The following is a 26,538-nucleotide window of genomic DNA, read 5'->3' as shown; positions in this document are numbered from 1 at the left end:
AGGAGACTACACTACATATTCTGGTCTTCAATGTTGAAAAAGCATTGGAATATAAGAAATATGCTTTAGGAGTATTTCTGTACATTGCTGGGACAATCAACAATGTAGCAACTAGCGCTATTTTATTGTAGAAAGCCTTAATGGTGTAGAAATGGGCCCTGGCATATGTCACTGGATTGCAAGTCTCTTGAACTGCAGAAGGATTGTGGCAGCATGGCATGAGACTATTTTGACAAGAGAGGCACGTAGAGAGACTTCTCATTGAACTACTAGTTTTTAATTTTTATGGAAATGTTTGTTGCTCAGTATCGGTTGATTTTATTAGCTGCATGAGAACTATCGATATCGATAATTATTACCTGGCATCTGAGAATGACAAACTGTGCTGACATTTCTGTTCAGTAAGGTTGGGCAAGTCATCATGAATCATGAAGACTGGCTGCCAAACTGTTGAATTTTACTTTGAAAAAAATTATCTCGCGGCGAAGTGCATAGAGCGAAGTGTTGTAGAAGAAAAGGAAATGTCGATTCGTCGCCCTGCTCTACTTGTTGGCCTTTGTGCTTCGACTACGTTTTTAACAAACATACGGTTCTTAGCTTACGTGCCTATAAAATACATCTCGTGCAAGTACTGAACCCAAATGAACATCGCCTGCGTCGCGTTTTTGCTGATTGGAGTCTTTTTTTTTTTGTTTTGGACAATTAGCGTGTATAGAAGTATAATGAAGCCCATTGTGCTGTACTTGGGTTCCAGTTTTAATTTTTAACTGCTTTAAATCTACCCGACCTTCGAAGAAATCTGTGTAGATTTTGTGGTAGCCAGGAGCCAAGGTAGTCGCTTTTAATACACCAGTGCCAAAGACCTCAAGACCTGATTCGAGCGAAGGCCAGGCAGACGTATAGAAAGTGGTTCGCCGTTTCATCCTCCTCTCCACATGGTGGGCAGAGTGCACTGTCTGAGATGCTTACCTTTTCCCTGTGCTTCGCTCATCAGTCCACCCAACTGCCTGCAGTCCTTTCTGCTTATTGATAGGAGGATCTGCGACATGCGGTCGGGCATGAGAGGTAACATCAGTTTTGTCCATCGGGCATACTTAAATTTATTATTCAAATTTACTGGAAAAAGTAATCAATAACTGAGCTGATCGAATTAAGCATGTATCCCGCAGCGCCGGTCGATATATGCCGTATATCAAGTTCAAAAAATAAATGCCATGAAATGATCTACCAGTTTTAATGAAAAAAAAAACATCATTCCAACTATATTTCTATTTTGTATTATGATTTCAAGTTCTGAAAATCTTAAGAACATATCCCTTATAAAATTGTGCAACGAACAAAACTAACACGCAGGATTTGCTCCAGAAGATCCCTAGTAAAATTTTGCGAAATAATTTTTTAGAACAATTTAATCCTCTAACAAATTTCCAAATCTGTTTTTTAAGAAGTTTTCCGAAGTGAGGGTCTAAATGGGCCTCTAAAGTCATGGAGGCTTAAATGTCTCAATATGTCACTTAAATATTTCACGCGATCTTTTATCGTACATATATTTCTTGACCTTCCATTGCACTCCGACACATATTTTAACCTTTTCTTTCCAAGTGTTTGAAAAAAACTTCGGCTGGCACAAGACAACTTTAGTAGGCCGTAAACAATATGCGGGCTAAATTTTTGGAAATCCATCGAGTATTTTAGTACTGCATAGCTAGACTTTCAAAAACTACGAACAAAGCCTTGGCTGTTTTGATTTGCGCATCTAAAACTAACGAAGCTTTGTTCGTTCATAAAAGCAACGGAATGCTTCAAAAAGGAACCCATAGTAAAAAAATAAGTTCCAGTGGATCAACGGCAGCTCTAAGTTTATCTTCGTCCCTACCTGGAGTTAGCTTAAAATTTTCGTCAAGCCCAAAAATATTTTTTTAAGATAATTTTTTTTAGCCGAGAAGCAAAGAAGGTCGGGAGAAGACCAATAAGGTTTCTCTATGTTTTTTTTCTGAAATGTAATAACAATCTCCATTAGCCAAAAATATTCAGTTCATGTGATATATGGTACTAAAGCTCCAGAAAATTTAGTCTTTATTTCGACAATGAAATTCACATAGTCAGAATTGTACAATTTAGCTCAAATTCGGTCACTTCATTTAACAAATTTTGTCCAATTTGAAAAAAAATTCATAATTACGTAAGCGAAGCACGAAAAGTCGGTGCAAAGTTGAAATCTATTTAATTGTTTCGACTTAGTCTACTTTTTTTTATTTTTCGATATAGTCCACTTTTAGCCTTATGCACTTCGTCGAACGCTATTTCAGTTTGTTCATCCCTTCTGAAATAATGTCCAAGTCTAAGAAATACCCATTCGTTTTTACAATCACCACGTCGTTTGAATAAAACCTTTTTCCCGTCAAGCATTTCTTCAAATTAGGGGAAAAATAAAAGGCCGAGAAAGCTAAGTCTAGAGAGTATGTGACATGAGTTGGAACCCCATTTCCACTAATTTTGCGACCATAAGTACTGAGGCGTAAAGTTGTGTCTTGTCGTAAGAGGAAGAGAAAGTCACTTGACTTTCTCAATTCAACCGATTGCCAAATACAAAGGAATATACCGATCTCGCTGAAAATGAGTGTGGGATTTTTCGACCAATTTTGTTCAAAAATGCCGACAGAATCCAATTTTCGACCACTTTTAATAGTTTTTATTGAAAAATGCTCGTAATTTATTTGAGAAGAGATTGTCTAGGCCCGAATTTGACCTTTTCTTTACTAGATCGGAATACATCCGTGAACTTTTATGAAAAATTAAGTTTATTTAGTTTTTAAATTCAATTAATTTCACTGCAGTAGTGCCATCGCTTTGACTTTACACAGACTTTTGAAACGAGCCTCGTCGCTCAAATCGCCCTAAAGCAAAAACTTGGCCAGCTGATTCTCATAAGCCTCTCTTGAGGCCACACAAACGCACAACCAAAACTGTTTATTCGACTTAGTGTTAGAATAAATTACTATTTTTTTTAGGCATATCGAACAACAACTAATACATAATTCATGAATTTTTTCACATTCTGCAACAGCATACATAAAAGCGTCAGATAATGAGACCGCAAAAAATGTAATGCAAACAAGTATAAAAAGCGAAACCTGCACAAAAACTTGTATCGGCATTAAATAAGCAGCAAATAAAAATATTATAAAATATTTAGGGTAAATAAATAAAACATTAATCCCTGTTGGCGATAAATTTTCGCTAATGCAATTACAATAAATCGTGAAAATATATAAATAACAAATAAAAGAGGCGTAAAAGTATCTAAAAGTAAAAGCCACATTAGGGCCAAAAAAAAATTTCGTGCCATTAAAGGCAAATAATATGAAGCAACAACCACAGCAATATTATCCGCATGGTTATTCATATATCTATAGCGCAAAAAGCCTTTAAATTATGGGAGAAGAGAAATAAATAATGTGGCGTAAATGAATTTGCAAATGCAAAAATATAAATATGGCTAATATACAAATATGTGTTAATGGTGAGGTAATGTTCGCCACGTCGCCAATGACAATTGCAACAAAATCTAGCTGGGTTAATGGGCACAATTGATTTGAAAAAAAAAATCGCAAATAATGAGACCTAATCGACCAGCGAGTGAAAATTTTTAGTGGCTTGGATATGGTTTTGGTGTTAGAAAAAAGCGTACGAATTCTACTTAAATTCATGTTTGTTATAAATAATTTTTCAAAAGACGCTCCTAGATGTTGCTTGAAAATAAAACACGGAAAATTTTAAATTCCTTCAGGCTTTCCTATTTTTATTCTAAATACGTCTCCTAACAATTATACGTGAGAAATTACGTCACATCATACGTGCACGAAGTTGTCATGAAGAATTAAAATTTCTATACAGCTCTAAACTGGTGGTTAGGGTGAAAAACACCGCATGTCCCAGAAAAATCCACAACTCTAACTAACCAACTGAACAGCCAAAATATCTTCACCGTCTTAACACTTCACGCGCATAGGATAAATAGCTACTCTTGTGAAGGGGCCAACGTGGACAAATATTCAAAGTTCGTCCGTTGGGATACCATCAGGGAAAGAACAAGGCAGAGAAGAAAGGGCCTTGGGATTAGAGGATGATGGTTATGCACTTCCGAGGATCAAAGGTGGCTAATTTACGTTCGTGATTAGCCGCTTCAAGCTGCTGAGGAACTTCAACAGATATATGATATTTAAACCCGCTATATTCGCGCGCAAAAATGAGAGAGCAGATGTCTAAGCTGAGTAGAAGGTGCTGAGATGATTCCAACTCGTCCTCCAGACAGCTTTTGCAGCACTGACTTGAGGCAATCCTAAGTCTCACCGCATAGACACGTAGTGGACAAATGATCCACCAAATTCGAGAGCCTTAAAAGTTCCCTCGAGCGCCCCCGATCTACCCGTGGCCAAAAGAATCTCCCGACTTCACACGTTTGCCCACTACCCCAGTGCTCACCGAGTTGACGCAAGGCCCATCTTTCCAAGAACAGACCACAGGTTCTCAAGGGAACTCCAATTCTTTCATTCTGCGATGAATCCATTTCCAGGGTTCCTTGTCTAGCCAGCCAATCAGCCCAACAGCTTCCTTCTGTGCCGCTGTGTCCGGGAACCCAAAAGAGGCTTATCGAGAGAGACGCCAAACATTCCCCGACTAATTCCGAGCGCACAAACAACGCGCATAAGACCCTTATTGCCGCCTGGCTATCAGAGTAAATATATACATCCTAAACGGTAATTACACCGAAGTGAGTAATCAATCCACTGCTTCCTTATTTGCGGTTACGTCCACTTGGCAAACACTACAATGGTCCGAGAGGCTAAACTTGAGCTTCATGGGAAGCTCCTCGCACAAAACTCCCCCACCAACTCTTCCTTCCAACTTCGAGCCATCTGTAAGCATATTTACCATGTCCTTCCCACTGTTGCAACGCGCCTATGGGGATGAACTCCAAGTTGTTAAGAATGCTAGAACATTGATAGCTTAAGTATAAACCAAGCACCTCAATCTGATTGCGGTGCGTGCATCGGTAGATTTTCCTGCAATGTTCACGGGTACCATATTCAGCATAGCGTTGAGCGCGAGACTAGGAGTGGTACGAAGCGCCTCACAGTTTCCAATGAGGGCAGACCTTTGGACCCTCTGCAGCTTCTTAACTGTTGCCATCCTTTCCAACGGGTTCCACCAGACAAGGACTCTGTACAGCAAAACTACAGGTTTTAAAATTGCGTTATAAAGCCAAAGCGTGACTTTAGGCGAGAGGCCCCATCTTTTGCCGATAACGCCCCTGCAACCATATAAGACGACTGTTGCCTTTCTAATTCTCTTCTCAATGTTGGGCTTCCAGGTAAGACCTCTGTCAAGGATAAGTCTAAGGTACTTCACGCTGTCAGAGAGCATCAACGGAGCACCCTCTATTGAAGGGAGAAAGACTGTAAGTATTATATATTTGCTCGTAAATAAGACGAGCTCCGTCTTCAGAGGATTTATCGAAAGACGGTAATTTGCAGTCCATTTCATGACTAGATACAGGTAACCCTGCATCAGTTCCATCAGGGTATCTAAAAACTTCCCTCTGACAATAAGAGTCACGTCATTTGCGTAAGCAATCACCTTGCAGCCCCACTTCTCCAGCTCCTCCAGCAAGTTGTTAAGTACAACAAATCAGAGTAGTGGCGAGAGAACACCGCCTTGCTGAGTGCCTCTGCTCACTTGCCGGCGGAGAGACGTGCCGCGACCGTTCTATTGCTAAGCATCTTGTGGATAAGTCTAATAAGGTCACGCGCATACTGGCCTAACATTTCGATATCCCATCGGATGGAAAATACATCATTCATATCATACCGTCCATCGATCTTACACTTTCTTATTTTATATGTATATACTAAAATTTATTCGGCTATAATCCTGCGTACTTGGAATCTTTCTAAGAGTTTTTGTAAAAATTATTGGAATTGTTTTTTAATTTACATAAAATTGGAAACTTGGACTTATCTGATTTTTTATGTGATTACCCCACGTCCCCAAGATTCCTAATGACTGAGTTCAAGGGGTATTTGCAGAGACCATCTACTCCGTCCTCCCGTGGCGGAACACAAAATCCATTCCTCTCACAGGGACAGTTGCCTGTTATGCAGAAACGTATTAATAGATGCATTTTCTGTGAAGGGGCTTAGGGAAAATCTAAAATACCGATGAAATACCGGCAAATGAAACGTACCTATGGACTCGTATATCACATGACCATTGAGACTGTTATCCCACGGAAGTCTCCTAAGTCCGTGTTATAATTTCTCTTTAAAAACTTTTGTATTTTTTTTCTAGTAATTATTTATACTTAATCCGATTTTCAAAGACAGCGTCAGTTCTGAGTTATCCTACCTTTAACTCTCTTTACATAAAGAAACCCATCAAATTAGTCTTGCTACTGAACTCAACGAAGAATAATCAGTTCATCATTAAAACCAATTCTTGCAGGGGCATTGCTTATGCACACACACACACTCATACAACCCCATTCTCTTGGCGCACGTATTAAACTAAAAACCGCAAAATCGCATTTAAAGCGTAAAAAAGCTATTTAAATTATCGTAATCGCCTGGCCAGCAACTATGGCAACCACGATCATTCTGCTAGCAAATTTAACACATGTTATCTCTCCTTCACATACACGCGCACTGTAGCGCACAGCCATTAAATGCTGTGAAAAACTTCAAATAGATATATGGAAAAAAAAAACCAAAAATACCACAGACCGCATACCGAAGAGTGTTTGTAAGCAAGCAGGCAAGCAAAAGTTATGCGACCATGGCAACAATAAACGAGTAATGCAAGCAAAACAGAGCAGAGCACGTATACGACATGGTGTACCGCGGCATGTGAGCGCCACTACAATTGGCGTGGCTGTTGTTGGCGAATGAATATAAGCGCAATTATTTGACCAAAAATTAAAAGGCTTTAAATGGCATTACACATTTATTTATTTACAAGAATTTGCTTAAGCCAATTGACTTTTTGTGCGGCGTCCAGAGCAGTTTATGTGTGTGTATGTATACCTTTTTTCGTGTTGTTGCACATTTAAAATGCATAAATACTTATGTAATATCGCAGAATTACCATAATCTATTGTGTTAAAGTGTGCATGTGAGCATGCGATAATTGCAAATACTTTCTCAAAAATTTATGCCAAACGCCAGCGCCAGTAAAATAAATGCACAATTCACAACTAATGATAAAACCAAAAGAAAATTGTCATATAATCGCCTTTCATTCATACAGTTCATAACACCTAACCACACTGACAGCTAAAACAAACACTCTTGACTTTGCCCCACAAAGTAGCAGCACTAACACTCCTCTGTCCGCCTGGCGCATAAAAAGCGAAAATTCAGAATTATACACACTTCCCTCTATCAGCATTAGCTAACCTCAAAATGAGCTCGGTTTGCCGTTAGCTACACATGTCGTGTGTCCATTAAATAAGCAGATGAGATGGCACGGGTATCTCGACTGCTGGCTGCTGGTTTGTTGCCTGTGTTTTTTGTGTGTTTGTTTTGCTGCTTCTTTTTGACATTTTTATCAGCCAAAACTTTTGACCTGCAGTCTTGTCAAGCTAATGTATTTTCTAAGTGTCAAAAAATAAATAAAAACAACCAAAATGTGGCACAAAGCAGCAGCGAGCGCTCAGGCGGTATGAAGCAAGGGAGCAGGTGGAAGAGCACTCGAAGTTTTAAGTAGCAGCTTAAACAAAAATTTTAATGGGATTGCATAAGAGCGCTCAAGAGGCCAATGGTATGAGGGAAAATAATTATTTTTTAAGTAAACAAAATTTATATAGAAGCAAAAATGAACAGGAAAAACGGATATTTGCACAGCTCGGAAATCAATTAAAATTGAAAAAAAAAATATATATATATATAAATATTTTTAAGCGGAATTCCAGACTCTTTATACCCGCACACGCATGCCTCTGCTTATGTAATACCAGCATAAAGGCATCAATACATAAATATATATATATATATATATATATATATACAGACATATATACCCGTCCGTAAATACGATAAGTCCAGCAAAAATTAACATTTGTCAATAAACCCATATCACTTTTTCCAAAGTAACTTGGAATGAAATTGGCCGAAATCGTCATAAATTATATTATATTAAATTATAATTAGATTACAAAAATTTTGTGCAAATGATGAACCTAGGAATGGAACTACGATCCAAATAAAATTTCGCAAATGGTGGGTGTCTACCCTATGCTTTGGTGAATGCGTGTATCTCGCTAAAAACATAGTAAGAGATACCCTAAATTGGTACTTGGTTTTGGCAACATAATTTTTTTTAGTTTTTTTTTTTTAGTTTTTCCTTGTTAACTCCTCTCGGGAGCATAGGGCCTCGTTGGTTTCGTTCATCTATTCTGATTTCTGAGAGGCTGGGGGCCGCTTCCAGGCCTAAATAGTGAGAACCTGTCATTGCTTAGAAACAACGCATCCTTTACTGCTTGGAGCGCCATCTGTGTTTCACATTTTTCTGCCACAGAAAGATCGCACAGCTGGTTGAGGACTTCGCTAAAGTGGTGTGTCTGCACCATTACCGCGGTTGCCCACTTCCTCTTGCTGGCGCCACTGATGCAATGTGTAACCGTTTGTTTTTATTTTGCTTGTTTTAGCAGCCACAATGCAAAAAATGCGCTGACTATTGTGCGGGAGTAAGGATGGAAAGGATAAGTTTTTGTGGTTGAAAAATGAGATTTTTATTTTTTCATTTTTTTTTTTAGAAACAGGGAAAGTAGGCACATTTGGGAAAGTGCGAGGACCATGCTTTACATGGAATTCGAACTCCAACCTCTGGGAAGGTAGGCTAGTGCACTTACACTAGACTACCTTATTTGCTTCTGATGTAATTATTAATAAATGCATACCTACCAGCCTTATTAAAAAGTTTGCGTAATATATTCATAAAATCCAAAATGCAAGTTTTATTCCTCAAAAGCGATATAATCACCGTCAAAGTACTCCCCATCAACTGCAAAGCACTTATGCCAACATAGCATCCAGCTCTCGAAACATTTCTTTTACTGTATTTTTGGTTTAACCATCAGAGCCACCTTCGATTTTTCCCATTACTTCCTATTGGTTGTCTAAAAGTGTTCCCCGTGAGGGTTTTTTTGACTCGATCAACCAGAAACAACATCACTGGTCAGGTGGATTTGATGGCTGTTGGCTGGTACTCGTTTCGTATTTGATGAAAACTTCACGGATAATGAGGGCACTGTGTGACGGTGCGTTAGCATGGTGCAAAATACTCGAGTTGTTTTTCTACTAATTCTCTCGTTTTTTGGCGAACTGCTTCATATAAACGTCTCCTGATGTGCGAATAATGTTAATTATTAGCTGTCTGAGCTTCTGAGAAAAATTCGTAGATTAGCCATTAATCACGTAATCCATAAAACCATAAGCGATACTCGATTCGTTTTTTGACTGAAAACGATGTGGTTTTTTTCGTCTTCGTTCATTCGGAGCTCTCCGCTCACTCGCCTGTTGATCGAATTACATGTCGTACTCATAAACCCATGACTCGTCTCCAGGATTGATGCGTTTGCTAAATGTTTGTTCGGATTCAGCCTTGGAAATTATGTCTTAGGCAATATCAAAGTGCTCCTTTTCTTTGGGTTCTTTGGGGCCAATGACCAACTTTGTCTATAAGTTTGTCTGATTCCACAAATTTATAGCCAACTTACATGAACATGTTCCTAAAATGTGCGCGGCTACATAAAATTTCGTTCGAATCAAATTCGGGCGTCCTTACGTCTTTTTGTATTATATGCGTATTTTGTTACAAAGCCTAAATGTTGCGTATACGACATGTACACTCTGTTGCACTCGAAGTGTCGTGGATATAAACATTTTTAATTTTGTAATTCGTCCAAAGAATAAATAGAGTCAGCAGCTTAAAACCTTTCACTAAAGCCATTTTTTTTCAAATTTCAAAGTAATAAAAAAAAAATTCTCAATTTTTTCATTCCATATAAACGGACCGTCGCCCAATTAAACTTATTATTTGTCAACGTTCAAAAATAAAAAAAAACAAAAGTTTATTGAGTATTGACTATTTCACATAAGAGCCAACCATTTATGTAGTTACTGAAGTGGGGTAAATTCATATTTACCTCACATATTCAACTTATTCAATTTACAAAATATTTTAAATGGCAAAGTGCTCTCGCTTGCTCAAATCACTTAAGTTTTTCTCTTTTTGTGTTCTTCTTTGTTTTTTGTTTTTCTTTTTTTTCTTCCATAAATATTCGGTAATTGATGACGCTTTTATGCGCTTCATGTGACCAGTTTTCTAAATTTAAAATCTGAAAATATGAAATTTCAAATATTTTACTCCATGCCGGTTAATTAAATTTTATGGAGGCGATAAAAAAAGATATTTTTCAGACTTCGTATCATATTTTATGCACTTATATATATTTGACTATTTTTCATTTATTTCGTCATTAATGTCCCTTCTCTTTGTTATAAACGCGTAGCTCATTTTTTGACAAAAAAATCACACAAATCTAAATTTCAGAAAAATTAGAAAATTTGTGGTTATATGGTTATATAATGCATTAAGTTTTAGTAAATAACTGCTAATTTAAAGTAGCAGAGTGCACTCCTTGATTTCTCATAATTTTTTTTTTCAAATCTCCGTGAAAAACCAAAATGAAGAAAAATTTTTTTCTAATAGCGGTCGCCCCTCAGCAGGCAATGGCAAGCCTCCGAGCGGTATTTCTGCCATGAAGAAGCTACTCACACAATTATTATCTACCATTTGGAGTCGGCTTAAAACTGTAGGCCCTTCCATTTGTTGAACAACATCAAGCCGCGTGCTAGAAATAAACAGGAGCAGGAGCTTGGCCAAACACCCAACAGGGTTTGAGCGCAAATTTTATATTATATCTGATTATATTTTCCTTTTTGCTATAAAAGTATAGCTCATTATCTGACAAAGAATCTTAATTTCAAATTTTATGGAAAAAAAATAGAAAAACTTATAAAATTGTTATCAAAATTTTAAACTTATTAATCAGAATTAAAAAAAAAATTGGATACGCAGTTATAAAGCCCATGAAATCCTAGTAAATAAACTGTAAGTTTAAAGCAGTTGAGTGTAGTTGTTGATTTTTGATCTCTTTTTCCTTGACTATGTTGCGAATTTTCTCCACATAAAATAGATGTCGTGCATTCTTTATATGGAAGAAATACTTAACACCGGCAAGCAAAAAATTAGCAAAAGTCAAGCAGAACTTTGAGACAGGTTTAATATATTAATACAAACTTTTGTAAGCATTTTTCAAGATAACCGCAACACTGATTTATTGATTTCGTGTTGGTTGGTATATTTAGGCGCAGTCAAGAGTTGCAATTTTTATGAAAAATTCTCATTATTTATGAAAAATTTGATTTTTCCTTTTTCATACGAAGAAAACTGCCAGTGAGCGCAGACGATCTTCGAGAAAACTTTCACTTAGGCACGCGAAAGAAGAAAGCCCTCAGACATGTTTCCACCGTGCCGGTCAAACTCAATGTTTATGGCACCAAGGTTATGCTCTGTATTTGATGGAACAACACGAAATATAATGAACTATTAAAAACTAGTGCATTAACAAGTGAACCAATGCATTTTGAGCCGAGCAATGAAAACAAAATTCGGTTTAAAAAGAGATACGACAAATTTATATTCTAGCACGAGTTTTTACTCGACCTCGTTTCGACAAAGAAGTGCATACATTCTCACTAAGATGTGAGGTATTATCTCATACAGCGTAACCTCCATGCCTTGCTGCTTCCGCTTCACAACTTCTCAATTTGAAGACCGACTCTGTATTATTAACTCGATTTGCTTTTAAGTTGGCTGAGGCATTTTTCCATTTTTAGCACGCAGAAATTTGCAGTGATTCCAAAAATATTTCCACATATCATGCATTTAAATTAACGCAAAAGTATTGATACAACACTTCATAAATGTAAGAACTCACTTTTGCGGCTGCAGCTGAGTTTCGAATGGCGCAGTTGAGCTCACGCATACACTCGTATCTGCACTCGTAGTACGTAACTGCATACTTACCTAAAAAATGTCATACATTTTTCTACTGATTTAATTGAATTAATAAACAATGTGTGCAATCACCCACTCTTCCATTTATGGAATTTCCTGCAATAAAAGTGAAGTAAAAATATTTTGCTTTATTAAAATATGCGTAAAAAAGTACAAAAGAGTAAAAAATTGAGCATACTTGAGCTGGCATGGGTTATAAATTGTACGTGCATACATGACAATAAAAATAATAAAAAAAAGTAAAAATAAAAATAAGAATTTAAAAATGCAAAAATGCATACATTCAACGCAGTGTGCCTGAGTACCCTGCAGGGAAGACTTGAACTGGTGAAATTCATTTGAAGATCAAAACCAATACTCTGGTGCCTATGGTAAAGTTCGTTGGTTATGCTGCTAAGAGCGCCATCTGCACTGAAAATTAGGCGATGTTAGAACAAAAAAAAATTGATGATCTCCTCTATCAAGGCGCTCTGGCTTGGTAAGTGGACTTTGTCTTCTGACTCAGAAATTTACTCACTCGAGTGAGTATGATGATAAGATTTTTCAGTGAATAAAAAGAAGTATTCCCTTCATAGAGACCATCGAGTGTGACTCGAATGTGATCACTTATCTGTTCCATTGCCCACAACCTTAAGAGCAGCTAGAAAAGCATTTGGAACCATATACATAAAAGCATAGAAATATAAAAAACTATTTTGTATTTTTAATTTTTTTTTTTAATGTCCACTCTCTGTGTGGCTAAAAAAAGGCTAAAATTTCAAGAATGTTATTATTCAGAATTAAAGAGAAAAATTGGTATGTTATTAATAAAAATTAAAAAAAAAATAGGTACGCCGTTTTATGGTTCATTAAATTCTAGTTAATAAGCTGTAGGCTTGAAGAAGCTGACTATACTCTTCGATTTTTGATAATTTGTTTCCTTGGCCATGTTTTGAATATTCTCATCTTTAATATAAGGAAATAAGCATTAGGAACTTTCTACTTCACTTAAGATAGATTAGGTTGAAGCGGTTGTCTTGTGAGGCACATTCAGGCTCATAGCTCATTGTGATGCCGCGTGGGGTGCTTATCCCTATCTCTCCTAAAACCAGTGTGCGCTTTGTAAAAAATTTTGGAATATCTCTGATTTCTGCAGAACTGAGAACTTCCAACTCATTAAAAAATTGCTCACCCAGAATAGTAAACCTAAGTCTGGATAGAGCAGCACAGTGGCATAGTAGGTGCGAGACTGTCTCTTGCTCTTCCTCAGCTAGGCAACTTCTACAGAAGTCATATGTTTGCACACCCATTCTTTAGGCGTGTCGACCTATTAGGCAGTGCCCCGTTATGACTGAGATCAGTGTGCTAAGACTGTGCTTATTTTGGCTTAGCAGAGATTCTGTGCGTTTAGCATTTAGAGTTGGCCACAGTTGACAGGCGATTTTGCAGTTGGCTTCACTACGCCATCTTTCGTTTGCTTTCCATACGATTTCTTCAAGGATAAGTAGCTTACATGTTTGTAAGGGTATGCCTATGTCATTATCCATATACTCATCAGTCAACTTGGTGCCGATTTTCGCTAGTTCATCGACTCTGCAGTTACCCTCAATATCGCGATGGCCAGGAACCCATATTATCCTTAGGTGAAATGACTCAGCCATAAGAGATGTGCGGCATTTCATGGCTACCTTGGATGTTGTCGACTGTTTTTGTGAGGTATTTTATCGCCGCTTAGGTATTAGTGAAAATGTAGATTTCATTTCCGGATATCGCATCACACTGTCTCAGTGGCGCGGCTTTCATTATTGCCATCAATTCAGCCTGAAAGACACTACAGTAGTTAGCGAGCCGAAAACTGAAGGAGATGCCTAAATGTTCGAAGCATACGCCTTCGCCTACCCAGCCCTCGAGCTTTACTTAAGATTAAAAATATATTTTTTTTAATTTCATATACGCATTAGGCAAACCTAGGGCTTCATAAATGTTTCACCAGCACTTTATTCTAAAGGCTAGTTTTTTTTATCTGTATAGCCCACGAAGAAACGATAGCACGCAACGTTTTGACCAGTTTTCCTTTTGAACCTTCCATATTTTTATTATAAAATTATGGCTCTATGTCTAACAAAAACAACCTAAGCCCAAGTTAATTTTTTTTTTTACTAAAATTTAGAAAAGTACCACGAAATTTCACCAAGATTCAACGGATTTTAAGTAAAATTTCAAGTAAGGGATTTGGTATTAATGTAATATTTTATAGCCCATTGAATATTAATAAATAAATAATTAAGTGTAATTCTGAAGTTGTTGAAAATCCTTTTGATTTGTGATAATTTTTTTCCTCCGACTCTTGGTCGTCATCCTCTCATCCAAAATATATATTTAAATGTTTGTCCAAGTCCGCCTCTCACAAGGGCAGCCATTTATCCCAACCTAACCCCCTGACGGAAATGCACATTTACTCCATATGAAAACTAATAAATTTCATCAAGAAATCAGTAGGAAGAAGCAGTAGTCGATACTGGTAGAAACGTTGAGCTGCATCGGTCTGCAAGCCTTTGGCAATTGAATCGTATCTTTTACAATCAGCTTAAGAAAACCGGAAAAAATAAGTGCAAAAGAGAAATATAAGAATTGGTCAGACCTTTTTCAGTATTGTTGCTTGGGGATTTTCTGAGTCGCTGATTATGCTGAGCGCTTGAAATGCTTATATAAATGGTTTTTCAATAAGGGCGGGTAGATGTGCAGAATGTCAATCGTGGTGTTTGCTGTGTGGTACATAGCACCGTCCTGCAGGAACCACATGTCGTCTAGGTCCATATGGTTCAATATGGGCCATAAGAAATTGGTTATCATCGTTGTGTAGCGCTCGCTGTTGACGGTGACCACCTCACCAACGTCGTTTTCAAAAAAGTACGGACCAATGATGCCGCCGGCCCAAAATGCACACCAAACGGTAACTTTTTGAGGATGCATTATCACCTGGTGAACCTCGTGTGGATTAGTGTCGTCCCATATATGGCAATTTTGTTTGTTAACACAGCCATTCATCCAAAAATGCGCCTCGTCACTAGAGATGATTTTTCGCCCAAAACTGGGGTTCTCTTCCAAACGATTCGAAGCCCAGTCAGCGAACAAACGGCGTTGTCTATGGTCATCAACTTAGAGTTCCTGGGTCAGTTGGATCTTGAACGGGTGTAGGCCCAAGTCCCGACGCAAAATTCGCCAAGTTGAAGTCTGCGAAAGGCCAAGTTTTTGTGCACGGCGAGAAATAGACTGCCTCGGGTTCTGCTGTACACTTTCACGGACCGCGGCAATGTTCTCGGCTGATCTTGCGTTCCTTGAACGTACGGGTGTTGTCTGATTGTTTACTGACCGGGTCGTCTCAAATTTGGCCACCAAACGTTGAAGGGTCGACTTTGAAGGGCCACCACGTCTACCGAAAAATGGGCGTAATGCGGGCAACGTTTGCGTTAATGAACACTCATTTTGATAATAAACTTGTATCATTTGAACGTGTTGTTCAATCGTTTAACTTGCCACAATGATTTGGCATAAACAACTGAATAATAAACAAAAGATTTGACAGATGTCACCAAAACAAAATCGACCCGCGCCAATTGAAAAATCTTTTATAAATATAATTGGCTCTTACTTTCTTTATTTGGTGCTTGGCACAGCTAGTCCTCCTAAATGTGGCTTGTTGAAATTTTTCTGGGAGGGCCTACAGTTTTATGCAGATGTTTTTTTATGGCGATATTTTTCATGGCAGAAATGCAATCGAAGGTTTGTCATTGCCTGCCGAGAGGTGACCGTTGCAAGAGAAAAATTTTCTTCAAATTTGAACACTACGAAATGATAGTCACGCGGCAACTCATTCGGCTACGACGGTCCCTAGAAATGCGCCTAGAAATGCCTAAAATAGTAGAATTTATCAACTTCTATGAATTATATAAAAATCAATCAAAAAAGAACAAATATGTTTTACGACCAAGTGTGCGCTCTCACTAGGCAACCATTTCAACCTACTTTGAACCTTTTTTTATTAATTCTTCCGCCATTTCTGACTTGTTTTTCTAATTAAACCAAACGCCAAATTAACCAACACCAAAAACGGCTTAAAACCGATTTCGTGCAAATCCGATTTTTCTTAAATTCAATTTAGAATTAAATCTTTCTTTTTGAATTCTGGCAACAGATTCATAAACAGCAACCACAAAACTTCTTAAATACTGGGTCTTAGCACATGGAGCTACAACAATGCAAAAATACATCGGTATAGGCTTATTAAAGATGGTGCTTCTTCGCGATTTTTTATATTTAAGTCTACGGGAAAAGGGTACAAAGATGCATTAAAAACTCAAGAAAGTCAACGGGCAAATACAAAAATAAATCATGAAACCGAATATATTTTAAATCGTAAGCCACAGCACATCAAATAAAAAAATGTGTCTTAGTGTACAAAAAAACACGGGCCATCCATTTAAGGCTACACATTTTTGTGGAAACGATTTGCATTCGAATTGCATAGCCCTTTCAAAGGTACCACGCATGCATCAGCATTAGTGAATAATCGATGGTAGCGGAAGAAAAAACGGTGAAATTATCGATGAATATTTCCACTTTAAATGCTCACTGTGCGCGGCATATCTGCTGGCGGATTCCTTTAAAGCAGTTGAGGTATCAAAGATATTTTTCGCTGTTATTATATTTTGGTGCGTGACTAACACGCACATCAGCAACAAAAGAAGGCGGTCCACGCAGCCAATTAATTTGGTGCGTGACTAACCATTCGCAGGTGCACAGATTCAAATCTCCGTGCATGGAACACCAAACATTAGAATCAGTTTTTTTTGCGCCTCAGCAGTGGCAAATTTTCGATTGTATTTTTGCCCTGAAAAAGCTCGTTATGAAGAATATCTGCCGTCGGCTTATAATATTAAGTCTCTCTGCTTGTGGAACAAAATCAAGACACACGCCACAAATAGAAGAAGGAGCTTGGTCAAACAACTAATAAAGGGTGTATACGCCCAATATTTTAATATATGAGAAAATATGCAGGCAGTCATACTACCCTTTTCTAGAGTTCATATTTTTTTTCACATTTTTTCTAGTAAGCTCGAGCTTTATTATTCTATGACAATGGGAGCCGAATAGCTACACTGAAACTTAAGACAGACTTTTGGAAAAATTTTGCACCAAGGCGAATCTATATATTAAAGGTGATATCGGTGAACCCGCTGAAAGATTTTTGCAAGGCAACTTGATACTATTGAGGCTTTAGGTTCATTCAACTGTTTTGTTTTTTAACTGATTTTAGTGTTTTTTGCATATTTGAAAATACAAATGTTTTTGTATTTTTGTGTCCAAAATTTCAAAAAAATAAAAGCAAGACTGAGGGAGTTATAGAACTGTGACTAAAGGAATTTAGCAAGAGCAACTTGGTACTTGGGGTACTTGCGCCGTTCCATTCACAACATCTTTGTATGCTATTAGCTCCAACTTCATGCCGGTATGCAACATGTACAACAACTTCTAATGTACAAATCGATGTTGTTCGTCTAGTGCCACCACACTTAAGGGGTTAGGGGTAGTCAGAGGCCCGCAAATCTTATAATTTTCAATAATTTTTTGTTTTCTAGTCAGTTGCTTCACTTTAAAAAAATAAAAATATAGCATTAATACATCATGTTTCGACTTGACTTTAGCAAAATTTCAAAAAAAAAGAATTAATAATTGTGAAAGTTATCGCTGTTTGTGTGGAGTCCTTTGCGGTTATCATCACAATTCATGGAGATTCATCTAAAATTAAGTGGACAAGAAAAATTAGTTTTATTAATAGATAATCTTGTGCCTGATCGAAGATTTTTTTTAGTTTTCTTTAAAATTAACAATATGGCGGCCTCAGGAAATATTTTTCAGATGTTCGGGAAAAACCCGACAATTAATTGTTTAAAAAAATAGACATTTTTGAAAAAAAAAATCTTTGATCAGGCACGACTTTTTTATGTTTTTCAAGATCAGTATAAACTTTATTGAAATCTACCAAGCGGTTTTTAAGTTACAGTGATCACCAATTGATGAAACATAGTTTTGAGAAAAACGCATTTAAAGTTTTGCTATCGGGGCCGGAGCGCCCTTTGTTAATTGTTGAATAACTCGAAAAGTATTTGTCGGATTGACTTCAAATTATCACACAATATTTTTAAGATGCTATGATTTAATAAAATGCAAAAAAAATTCTATTTTTTTGAAAATTCTGACTATCCCTAACCCCTTAAAGAATGCGCCTTGATTTGCACAACCAATGGCAATTCCTTCCCTTGGCGGTGTTGCGCATTTTATCCATCTTCAAGGAAGATAAAAAAAAATCAACTATATTTTTATATAACTTCAAACTTATTGCTAGTGACGCTAAAACTTGGTAAGCTATAAAAGTGCGTACCAAAACTGTTTCTAGAGATTGCAATTAAAAATCGTGAAAAGTTTATGGAATTTTAGATAATTTTATTGAAGGCAGTATTAAATTAGACGATGGAATTTTCTTGTTTTGAAGAGAGATTGATTTTTTTAGGAAATCACCTATAATTGTTTTGTTAGAAAATCACCCCTAATTTTATAAAAAAAAATTTATGAAAAAAATTTAATGAAAAAAATTTAATCAAAAAATTTAATGAAAAAAATTTAATAAAAAAAATTTTATGAAAAAAATTTAATGAAAAAAATTTTATGAAAAAAAATTTTATGAAAAAAATTTTTTGAAAAACAATTTTATAAAAAAAAAATTAATAAAAAAATTTTATAGAAAAATTTTATAAATAAAATTTTATGAAAAAATTAAAAAAAAAAATTTTATGAAAAAAACTTTATAAAAATCATTTAACAAAAAAAATTTTATAAAAAAATTTGATAAAAAATTGTATAAAAAAAATTATAAAAACGTTTTATAAAAAAAATTTCATAAAAAAAATGTTAAAATCCAAAAAAGAAAAATAGTCAAAACTGATTAAAATATTGCAGTGCTATCATTTCGTTTCGAGCAGTACTTCCAAGTGAAAAGAGTAATTTTTAGTCGGAATGCATGCCAAAATCTTTATTTTAGAAGCCAAAATTTAAATGCACTTTGTCCACTATTTCTATAGTTACTATTTTTCTACACAAAACTTAGTAGCTCAATATTGCGCATGGATATTTTTAATTTGTATTTTTCAAGGCATATTTTTGACTGCAAATTTTAATCTCTGTGTGTACTTTACTCCAAATAGACAAATATTTAGCCACCCTTCAATTTAGCATATAGTGCACCAGAAAAATTTTCTGTTTATGTATGTGTGTGGGGGTTTTTATTTTAATATTTCGTTTTTTTTTTGTTTTTTTTTTTTGTGTTTTGGTTTTTTGAAAACTTTGCATATATCTGTAGTTCGAGTTTTGCTTTTTGCATTCTAACCCTAGCCGTATATGCATTCACGTAGTGTAGTCCACCCACTCTTAGCTACATACAAACGTTACTAAATACCTGTGCTAGCATTTAAGTGAAATATCTCTTTGCGCAAGAATCATGCAACAAACTCGCTTGTACTTGTAAATCTCTATTTAGCTTACAAACATTTGTACATACATAAATTTATTCATTTTTACTTGTAAAATCGAAAACAGAAAATAATTTTCGATATACACTTTAGTTTAGTTATTGTTTTACATTTACATAGTTACATATTACATGGTTTTTTATTTTACCGTTTTACGGTTTTTGTTTTTTCTGTTTTTTGTTTGTTCTTTTTTTACTTGTGTATGCACTCACAAACACTACAAGTCGTACTAATTTCATAAAATATATTTCACATTTCTTTTTCTTCAATGGAATTTCACTTGAAAATATTTACTTTAATGTTAATGCTACGTAAAATAAACTACATAACAACAACCACAACAACAAGCAGGGCTCCGATTTGCCTATCTACATATGGTATGAAAGCTATCCGGAACACATCGAAGAGGGCTACAAGGGTCGTGTGTCACGCGTCTCACAGGACTCACCGTTCGGTTCGGCTTCACTCAATTTGACCAACATCAAGGAGTCGGATCAAGGCTGGTACGAGTGTAAGGTGGTATTTTTAAATCGTGATCCCAAGCAGCATAAGAACGGTACATGGTTCCATTTAGACGTACATGCACCGCCACGTTTTAGTGTTACACCAGAGGATATTATATATGTTAATTTAGGTGAGTACAAGAAAATGTTTGCTCTTTAATATTGATACTAGTCCATTGCGAAATTATAAAATCACCCTATATCGTTAAGTATAGCATAAACTATCATATTTATATATTTTTTAATTTTAATTGCTTTTCCAAAAAAATTTGCTTTATCGTATAGCAGAGACAATATAAATCAAAGTTTCATATCTTTAATAAGAATTTATAAAAAAAAAAGGTGTGTAAATATAGTGGAAAGACGGATGGAAGCCTGAAAATATTACTACTCAACAGTAGTATATTACTATTGAACATTTGGAGGCGTGCAAGAACACAACTGATCTTTGCACTTACGGATCCAAGATGGATTGCGGCATCGGCGCGCGGTATATTCAAAATGCCTCGAAACTTCCAATTATTTTCGACTGGGCAATTGTAATTGATGTGTGTAAGCAAAAGTTCTCGGGATAAGAAGAGCTTTCCGGATAATTAAAAACCATCCACAACAACTATCGGAAATATGCATTTCTTTAGATAGTCAAGCAGCCAATAGTTTTAAAGTCAACTACAACCAATTCGAAAATGTTCAGGCTATACCCGTACAAAGAGGAACTTCATGTTTTAGCGCGCACGACTGACTTCACTCGCATCTGGGTATTTGGCCATAGAATCATAGAAACATAGAAAAAAATGAGAGAGCTCATGGACAAGCAGGGCAGAGGGCATCCTACAACAAATCTGAAGCTGCAAAAAAAAGTATCGTGCAAAAGGTAGACCTTCTCGCTAATCCCGAAGCGGGCCGTTGACAGATGAACTAACACGAATACCTGCAAAATAACTAAGTAAACGTGACCCAATTTCAGCAAATCCAGAAGTGACGAGTTGTTGAGAAAGGCACGAGCAGACATTCAAAATTACGTGGCCTTTGAGAGACCTTGACAAGAAGATGGGGTTGCCGCTCAAAGATAGATGTAGAAGCTGCAATTAAGAGTATTCTAGGATAACAGTCTTCTACTATCTGTGAGTGAGTGCCCAAGTCAGGGTGCTCTAAGACTGAGAATTCTGAGAGTCTTCTACTATCTCTGTGAGTGCCCAAGTAAAGGTGCTCTAACACTGAGAATGCTGAGAGTATTTTAGGAAGACTGTCTTCCACTATCTGTGAGTAAGTGCCCAAGTCAGGGTGCTTTAAGACTGGGTATGCTGAGAGAATTCTCGATGGTTAACTTGAAAAATATTGCAGAAAAGAAAATAGACGACACAGGCAGAAGCATAGTCAAATAGAGATGGTTCGACTAATAAAAAGCAGTGGTACAACAAGTTGTGTTCAAAATGGCTTGTTTTACGCTAATTGGATCTGAGCTGTGTCGCACCGTCAACACTTCCACCACCAGCACCTGAAGGTACTTCAAAAAAATGCCAATAGTGTTCACGACTGCATCCAAGATCGACTTGTTGCAGCAAGCTGAGCTTTCTATGCATACCGGAAACTATTAAGATGCAGCCTACTCTCGCGCAGCTCTAAAAATAGTATTTACAAAACCATAATAAGACCAGTTGTGAGGTATGGATATGAGTCATGGGTAATGCCAATTAAGGATGAACGAAGTCTCCGAACTTTCCACAGAAAAGTCTTACGAAATGTGTATGGTTTGTGATTGAGGATTGAGGATGGTTGTTATAGCGCAAATACAACGAGCAGCTGCTGCGGATTTACAAAGTGATAGTTGTCGTTAAATTCGTCAAATTGCACTGCCATCAATGGTTGGGTGATGTCAATCTTTCTTAAATTCAACACATATCCTTCTTAATTACAACGCGCTAACCACCAGATTTATAGCAAGACCCAGAAAACGCTGGCTCGACGACGTCATCGAAGGTATAAAGAAACTGGAAATACATAACTGAACTGTCTTGAATCATGTAACTTGGAGCAGACTAATTGATGAAGCTCACCCCGAGCTGTAGCAGGCAGCGATGATGATAAAAAACGACAAGCTTGAAGCGGCACAAAATTTTTGTTAATTTTTTGATAATTTTTTCTCGAAGGTGCACTCGCCATATGGAGTTGCGTAGCAATGTCCAGAAAAATATTATTGACTTAAGTGTTTGTAGAATAAATGAGAAAATAGTTCAGGTACATATCTAAGAGAAATATCTTATCAAGACCCATGAGTAAAATTTTACGCGGAATAATTTTGTGGAAAAATTTAACCCAGTAGCTTTCTTACATAAGTGTGTCTTTGATCCTTTTTCTAGATAGTACGGATAAAATGGCATTTTGAAGCTTCCTAGAGGTTTTAAATGTTCTAGAACATAATTTGCCATAAAATTTCACTACTGATCCCCTTCGATAAAAACTTTGTACAAATAATTTGTAAGTCCTCGATGTCGAGCTGGGCGATGAAGTACATACTCTTCGAACATGCAGCTCTTGCAAGGCAAAGACTCACTTACTTACGCTTGATGTGGAACAAAAAGCTTCAGGGACTAATCAAATTCATTAAAAACCTCTAATTGTAGACCACATCAAATATCGCAGTGCACTATGCCCAATAAGACTCAACTAACTATACCCGGATATACAAATTAGAGCATAGATGGAAATGAGAGCACCAAACGAATTGTCTGAGCAAAACTTTGATAAGGCACAGACTTCGGACGTAGTAAATTTTGATAAAGCACAGACTTGAGAGGTTGTAAGGTCTTACTGATCAGTGTTGTCTGAGAGGTGTTCGAAGCAGCTACTAAGGTCAGCGAAGCCATCCCGCTCAATAGCATAGGTGGTATTAGCCGGGCACTCTACGAAGAGTATCCATAGGTTGAGAATAGAAAAACTGTCAAATATCAGTTCGAATAGACCTCCCTTGTTTCCTTTCTCTCACTCCCATTCTTCATTTGGTCATACCTCAATGGGCGGTTCGCTATTTAACGGTCCAAGTGATGCTCCCTCCTTCCAACACAGCTATCTAGCCTAACCTAAGTTGGGCGACTAGAAGAAAGGAGATGGTCATACATTCAACCTAGGGATCCCGCTGCTTTTCTAGTCCCTTAAATAGCGGCATTAGCTTGTATTAAACACGAAACTCGAAAAAGTTTTAAGTATAGAACTGAGAGAAGTGGAAACTTGTGCCCTACGAAATTTCATTACAATAAAGTTGAAGAAAGAAGTTGAAATATCTTGCACTGGTAGAGATTGGAGTCATTATAATCAAATGGTTTATGACTACCTTTGAACAAAGTGCTGCTTTGGCAACATATGCCAATGTTACAATGTTTGCAGACTAAAGTGTGTGTCCAAAATCTAAGAAATAAATGAAAAGTACTAAAAATGTGCATCATTCAATTTCACTTTATGATTAGCATTCAATTTAGAACGGCAACAAATTAAAAAAAAAATTTTAAGACACAAATATTGGTTTGATTACTATACAACTTACTTACACCTTAAATGTTTATACCACTGTGCGATACGAGATGCTCATTTATTTTTCTTCGTCGAACCATTTTCTGGTACTTATGAAGCGCTAGATTGGTCCAATCACCACGCCGGATAGTTCCGTAAGAGCATTGAAAACGTATCGACCTAGAAAACCTGCTCTGATTTTAGTTAAGGCTGAACAATAGCAACAGAAGTGTTCAACAGTTGCTTTCTCTTCCTTATCTCAAGGAATGCCAGCCAAATAGTCAAGTACCGGTTATACAAGCCCCTACTTTCAATATTCCTTTCTTGAATGGCTAAGCAGTTCATTAGCCTTGTTCTTGTTTATTTGCAGCCACTGCCTAGCTGTTACGCATGTGCCTTCATCTCTCCAAGCCCTATTGGCCTCATGGAGAAAATTTATTTTTTATCCTTAATTTGCAAGTAGCCATATGAATTCTAATATTGTCTCTGTTTTCAAGCAGTTTAAAATTAGTACACTTTCTGGCTAGCTCATCGGCTTTGCCATTTGCCCCAATATCTCTATACCCCGCAACCCAAATAAGGCTAATCATGAAGCCGCTGCTAATATCATTTATAGCTTCCAGGCATTCCTAAGCAACCTTTGATCTTAGTATAGCCGCATTCATTGATTTAATGGCCACCTGACTATTCAGGGAAATATTTATAGTAGATTTTGTAGCGATATGCATAATTAGATACGTAGCCACTTCTTTCATGGCTAAAACTCCTGCTTGACAGACGCCTCAGACAGACGCCTCAGTAGTTTGGTAGTCGAACGGATATTTCAGGACCTAATTTCTTCGAAAATACTTCATAGTCAGACTAAGATAGAAATTTAGTTCCCCCTTCTCCATGGCCTTGGTGTTTGCCACTCTTCCTTCGAAAATACTTCATAGTCAAATTAAGATAGAAATTTAGTTCTCCCTTCTCCATGGCCTTGGTGTTTGTCACTCTGTTCTTGACGGCATACTCGCCTTGAATAGCCTATTGAAGGTGAGTTTAAGGACAGAATAGTCCATTTCTTGCTTGTGACTCTTCAGGGTGTGCAAAATAGAAGCGTGGCCAAAAAGCCGGTACTTCCATTGCGCCATACTTTTAAGTCTAAGCGCCGAGGCGGCGGTCACGTGTTTTCCTATAAGTTTGATTTTTTAATTAATTAATTAAATAATATTTAAATACTATAACTCATTGCAAATTTATTGTTCTTCTTTTGCCTAGCTTGACTCTATTTTGAGTCGGCTTTGCTTCTGCGATATCTCCAAGTCACACGGTTCTGAGTAGTCTCTTCAGTCACACTTCTGCATCTCATGTCGTTTTTTCAAGTACTTTTTTATGTGATTTTGATGGTCTACCTAGCCCTCTTTTTAACTCTTCCATCTGCAACACTTGCCTCACTGTATAGTCCTCTGGCCTTCTCATAACATGGCCGTTCCAGCGAATGTAATTTTTTTGTAGGAAATATTTTACTGCATTGAATTCATACCTAAAAAAGTCTTGAAGGCTTTAAGGATCTAAAAATGATTTTATTTCATAAATAAATCTTCTATTTATAATTCGCCTCGCCTCATTTTGCTTGTTTGTTTTCATTTTCTATTTAATATATATATATATTTTTTTTTATTCTCAAATTTTATTCATATCCCTGTGCAACTCGAGATTCTATAAGAAACTTTTGTATGCTGCCTATTAAACATATCATATAAGCAGCCCATAAATATGCACAATAAATATTATTGAAAGAAATTCCAAAGTAAAGGAATGCCAACAATTTCTCATCTACAACTTATTTGAAAAATAAAATGCCTTGGCTCACCTGCTTAAAAGCAAACATTCCACAAAGTATACTCATAAATATCTTTCCAATGCAATCCTCCTAACGATATGATAGTTCCGACAGAAGCACATAAATTTCGTTGGAAAATCTACAGAGAACAAAAAAGAAAAGCAAAAAATGAAAAAAACACAAAAATGAAAAAATCGAAAATAAGCACTAAAGTAAACCAGTTGTGGCAACTTACATAGAACATCTACGATTTATCCGTTTCGATTTGTCATTGTCAGCTTCGATACTGCAAAAACCACAGGCATATATGAGAAGCCGAGCCATATAGCAAATCAAAACAAAAATAATAATAAAGAAAAAGAAAAACATGAACCGAAGGCACCTTTTGAACGAGAAAGAATAGAAATGCAAACAAATTGCGGCCATAATCTTCACATGTGTACCCAAGAGCTTATAACTGTGTGTTGTGCGTGTGCGAGAACAGGTGTGTGTGCGAGAACAGGTGTGTGTGCGTGTGTGTGTGGGCACATTTGCATACATCAACTTCATTTGCAGTGAGATGTTGCTATGCGCCCATAAATATACTTCAAAACTACAAAATTACACTTCTACTGCGCACTTACCTGAGGGAGCAGCACACACGCACACATTTTCTTTGCGTTTGCGAAAGAGAAACTTAAATATATACTTTTTTTTTGTCGAAAACTAAAAGTTGCTTGTATGTAACTCAGCAGCCTGCCCACTTCACTTTTTATAATCACCCACACGCACCCCTCAATACACCCGAACATTTATGCGCACACACATATAAGCCACACACACATCCTTTTGCTCACCTTCGATGCTAACTGTGAACCCAAATTCATCATGTTGATGGGCTTTCGTGTCGTATCCCCTGAAACGGCGTCCCTGCCGTAACAGATATTGAGTAGTTTGCTTTTTTCTTTTATTTTTTTGGCAAATTCGCCAAATATATTTTGTCTATTCGCTTTTCATGCCG

At 36.8% G+C, this 26,538-nt stretch overlaps 1 protein-coding gene across 3 annotated transcripts in view; it reads left to right on the top strand.

Annotated features, from left to right (window-relative positions):
- LOC128863498 (protein turtle) overlaps positions 1-26,538 on the top strand; it is a 234,167-nt gene that overhangs the window by 57,630 nt on the left and 149,999 nt on the right. For all 3 annotated transcript variants that reach the window (XM_054102694.1, XM_054102692.1, XM_054102695.1), the window contains exon 3: positions 20,058-20,340. In XM_054102694.1, the coding sequence (XP_053958669.1) occupies positions 20,058-20,340 (283 nt within the window). The remainder of the gene's footprint in view (positions 1-20,057; positions 20,341-26,538) is intronic.

This window comes from Anastrepha ludens, chromosome 5, assembly GCF_028408465.1.
Source record: "Anastrepha ludens isolate Willacy chromosome 5, idAnaLude1.1, whole genome shotgun sequence".
Lineage (NCBI taxonomy): Eukaryota > Metazoa > Arthropoda > Insecta > Diptera > Tephritidae > Anastrepha > Anastrepha ludens.
Note: the sequence above shows the minus strand (reverse complement) of the source record. Positions and strands in the feature narration are given on the sequence as shown.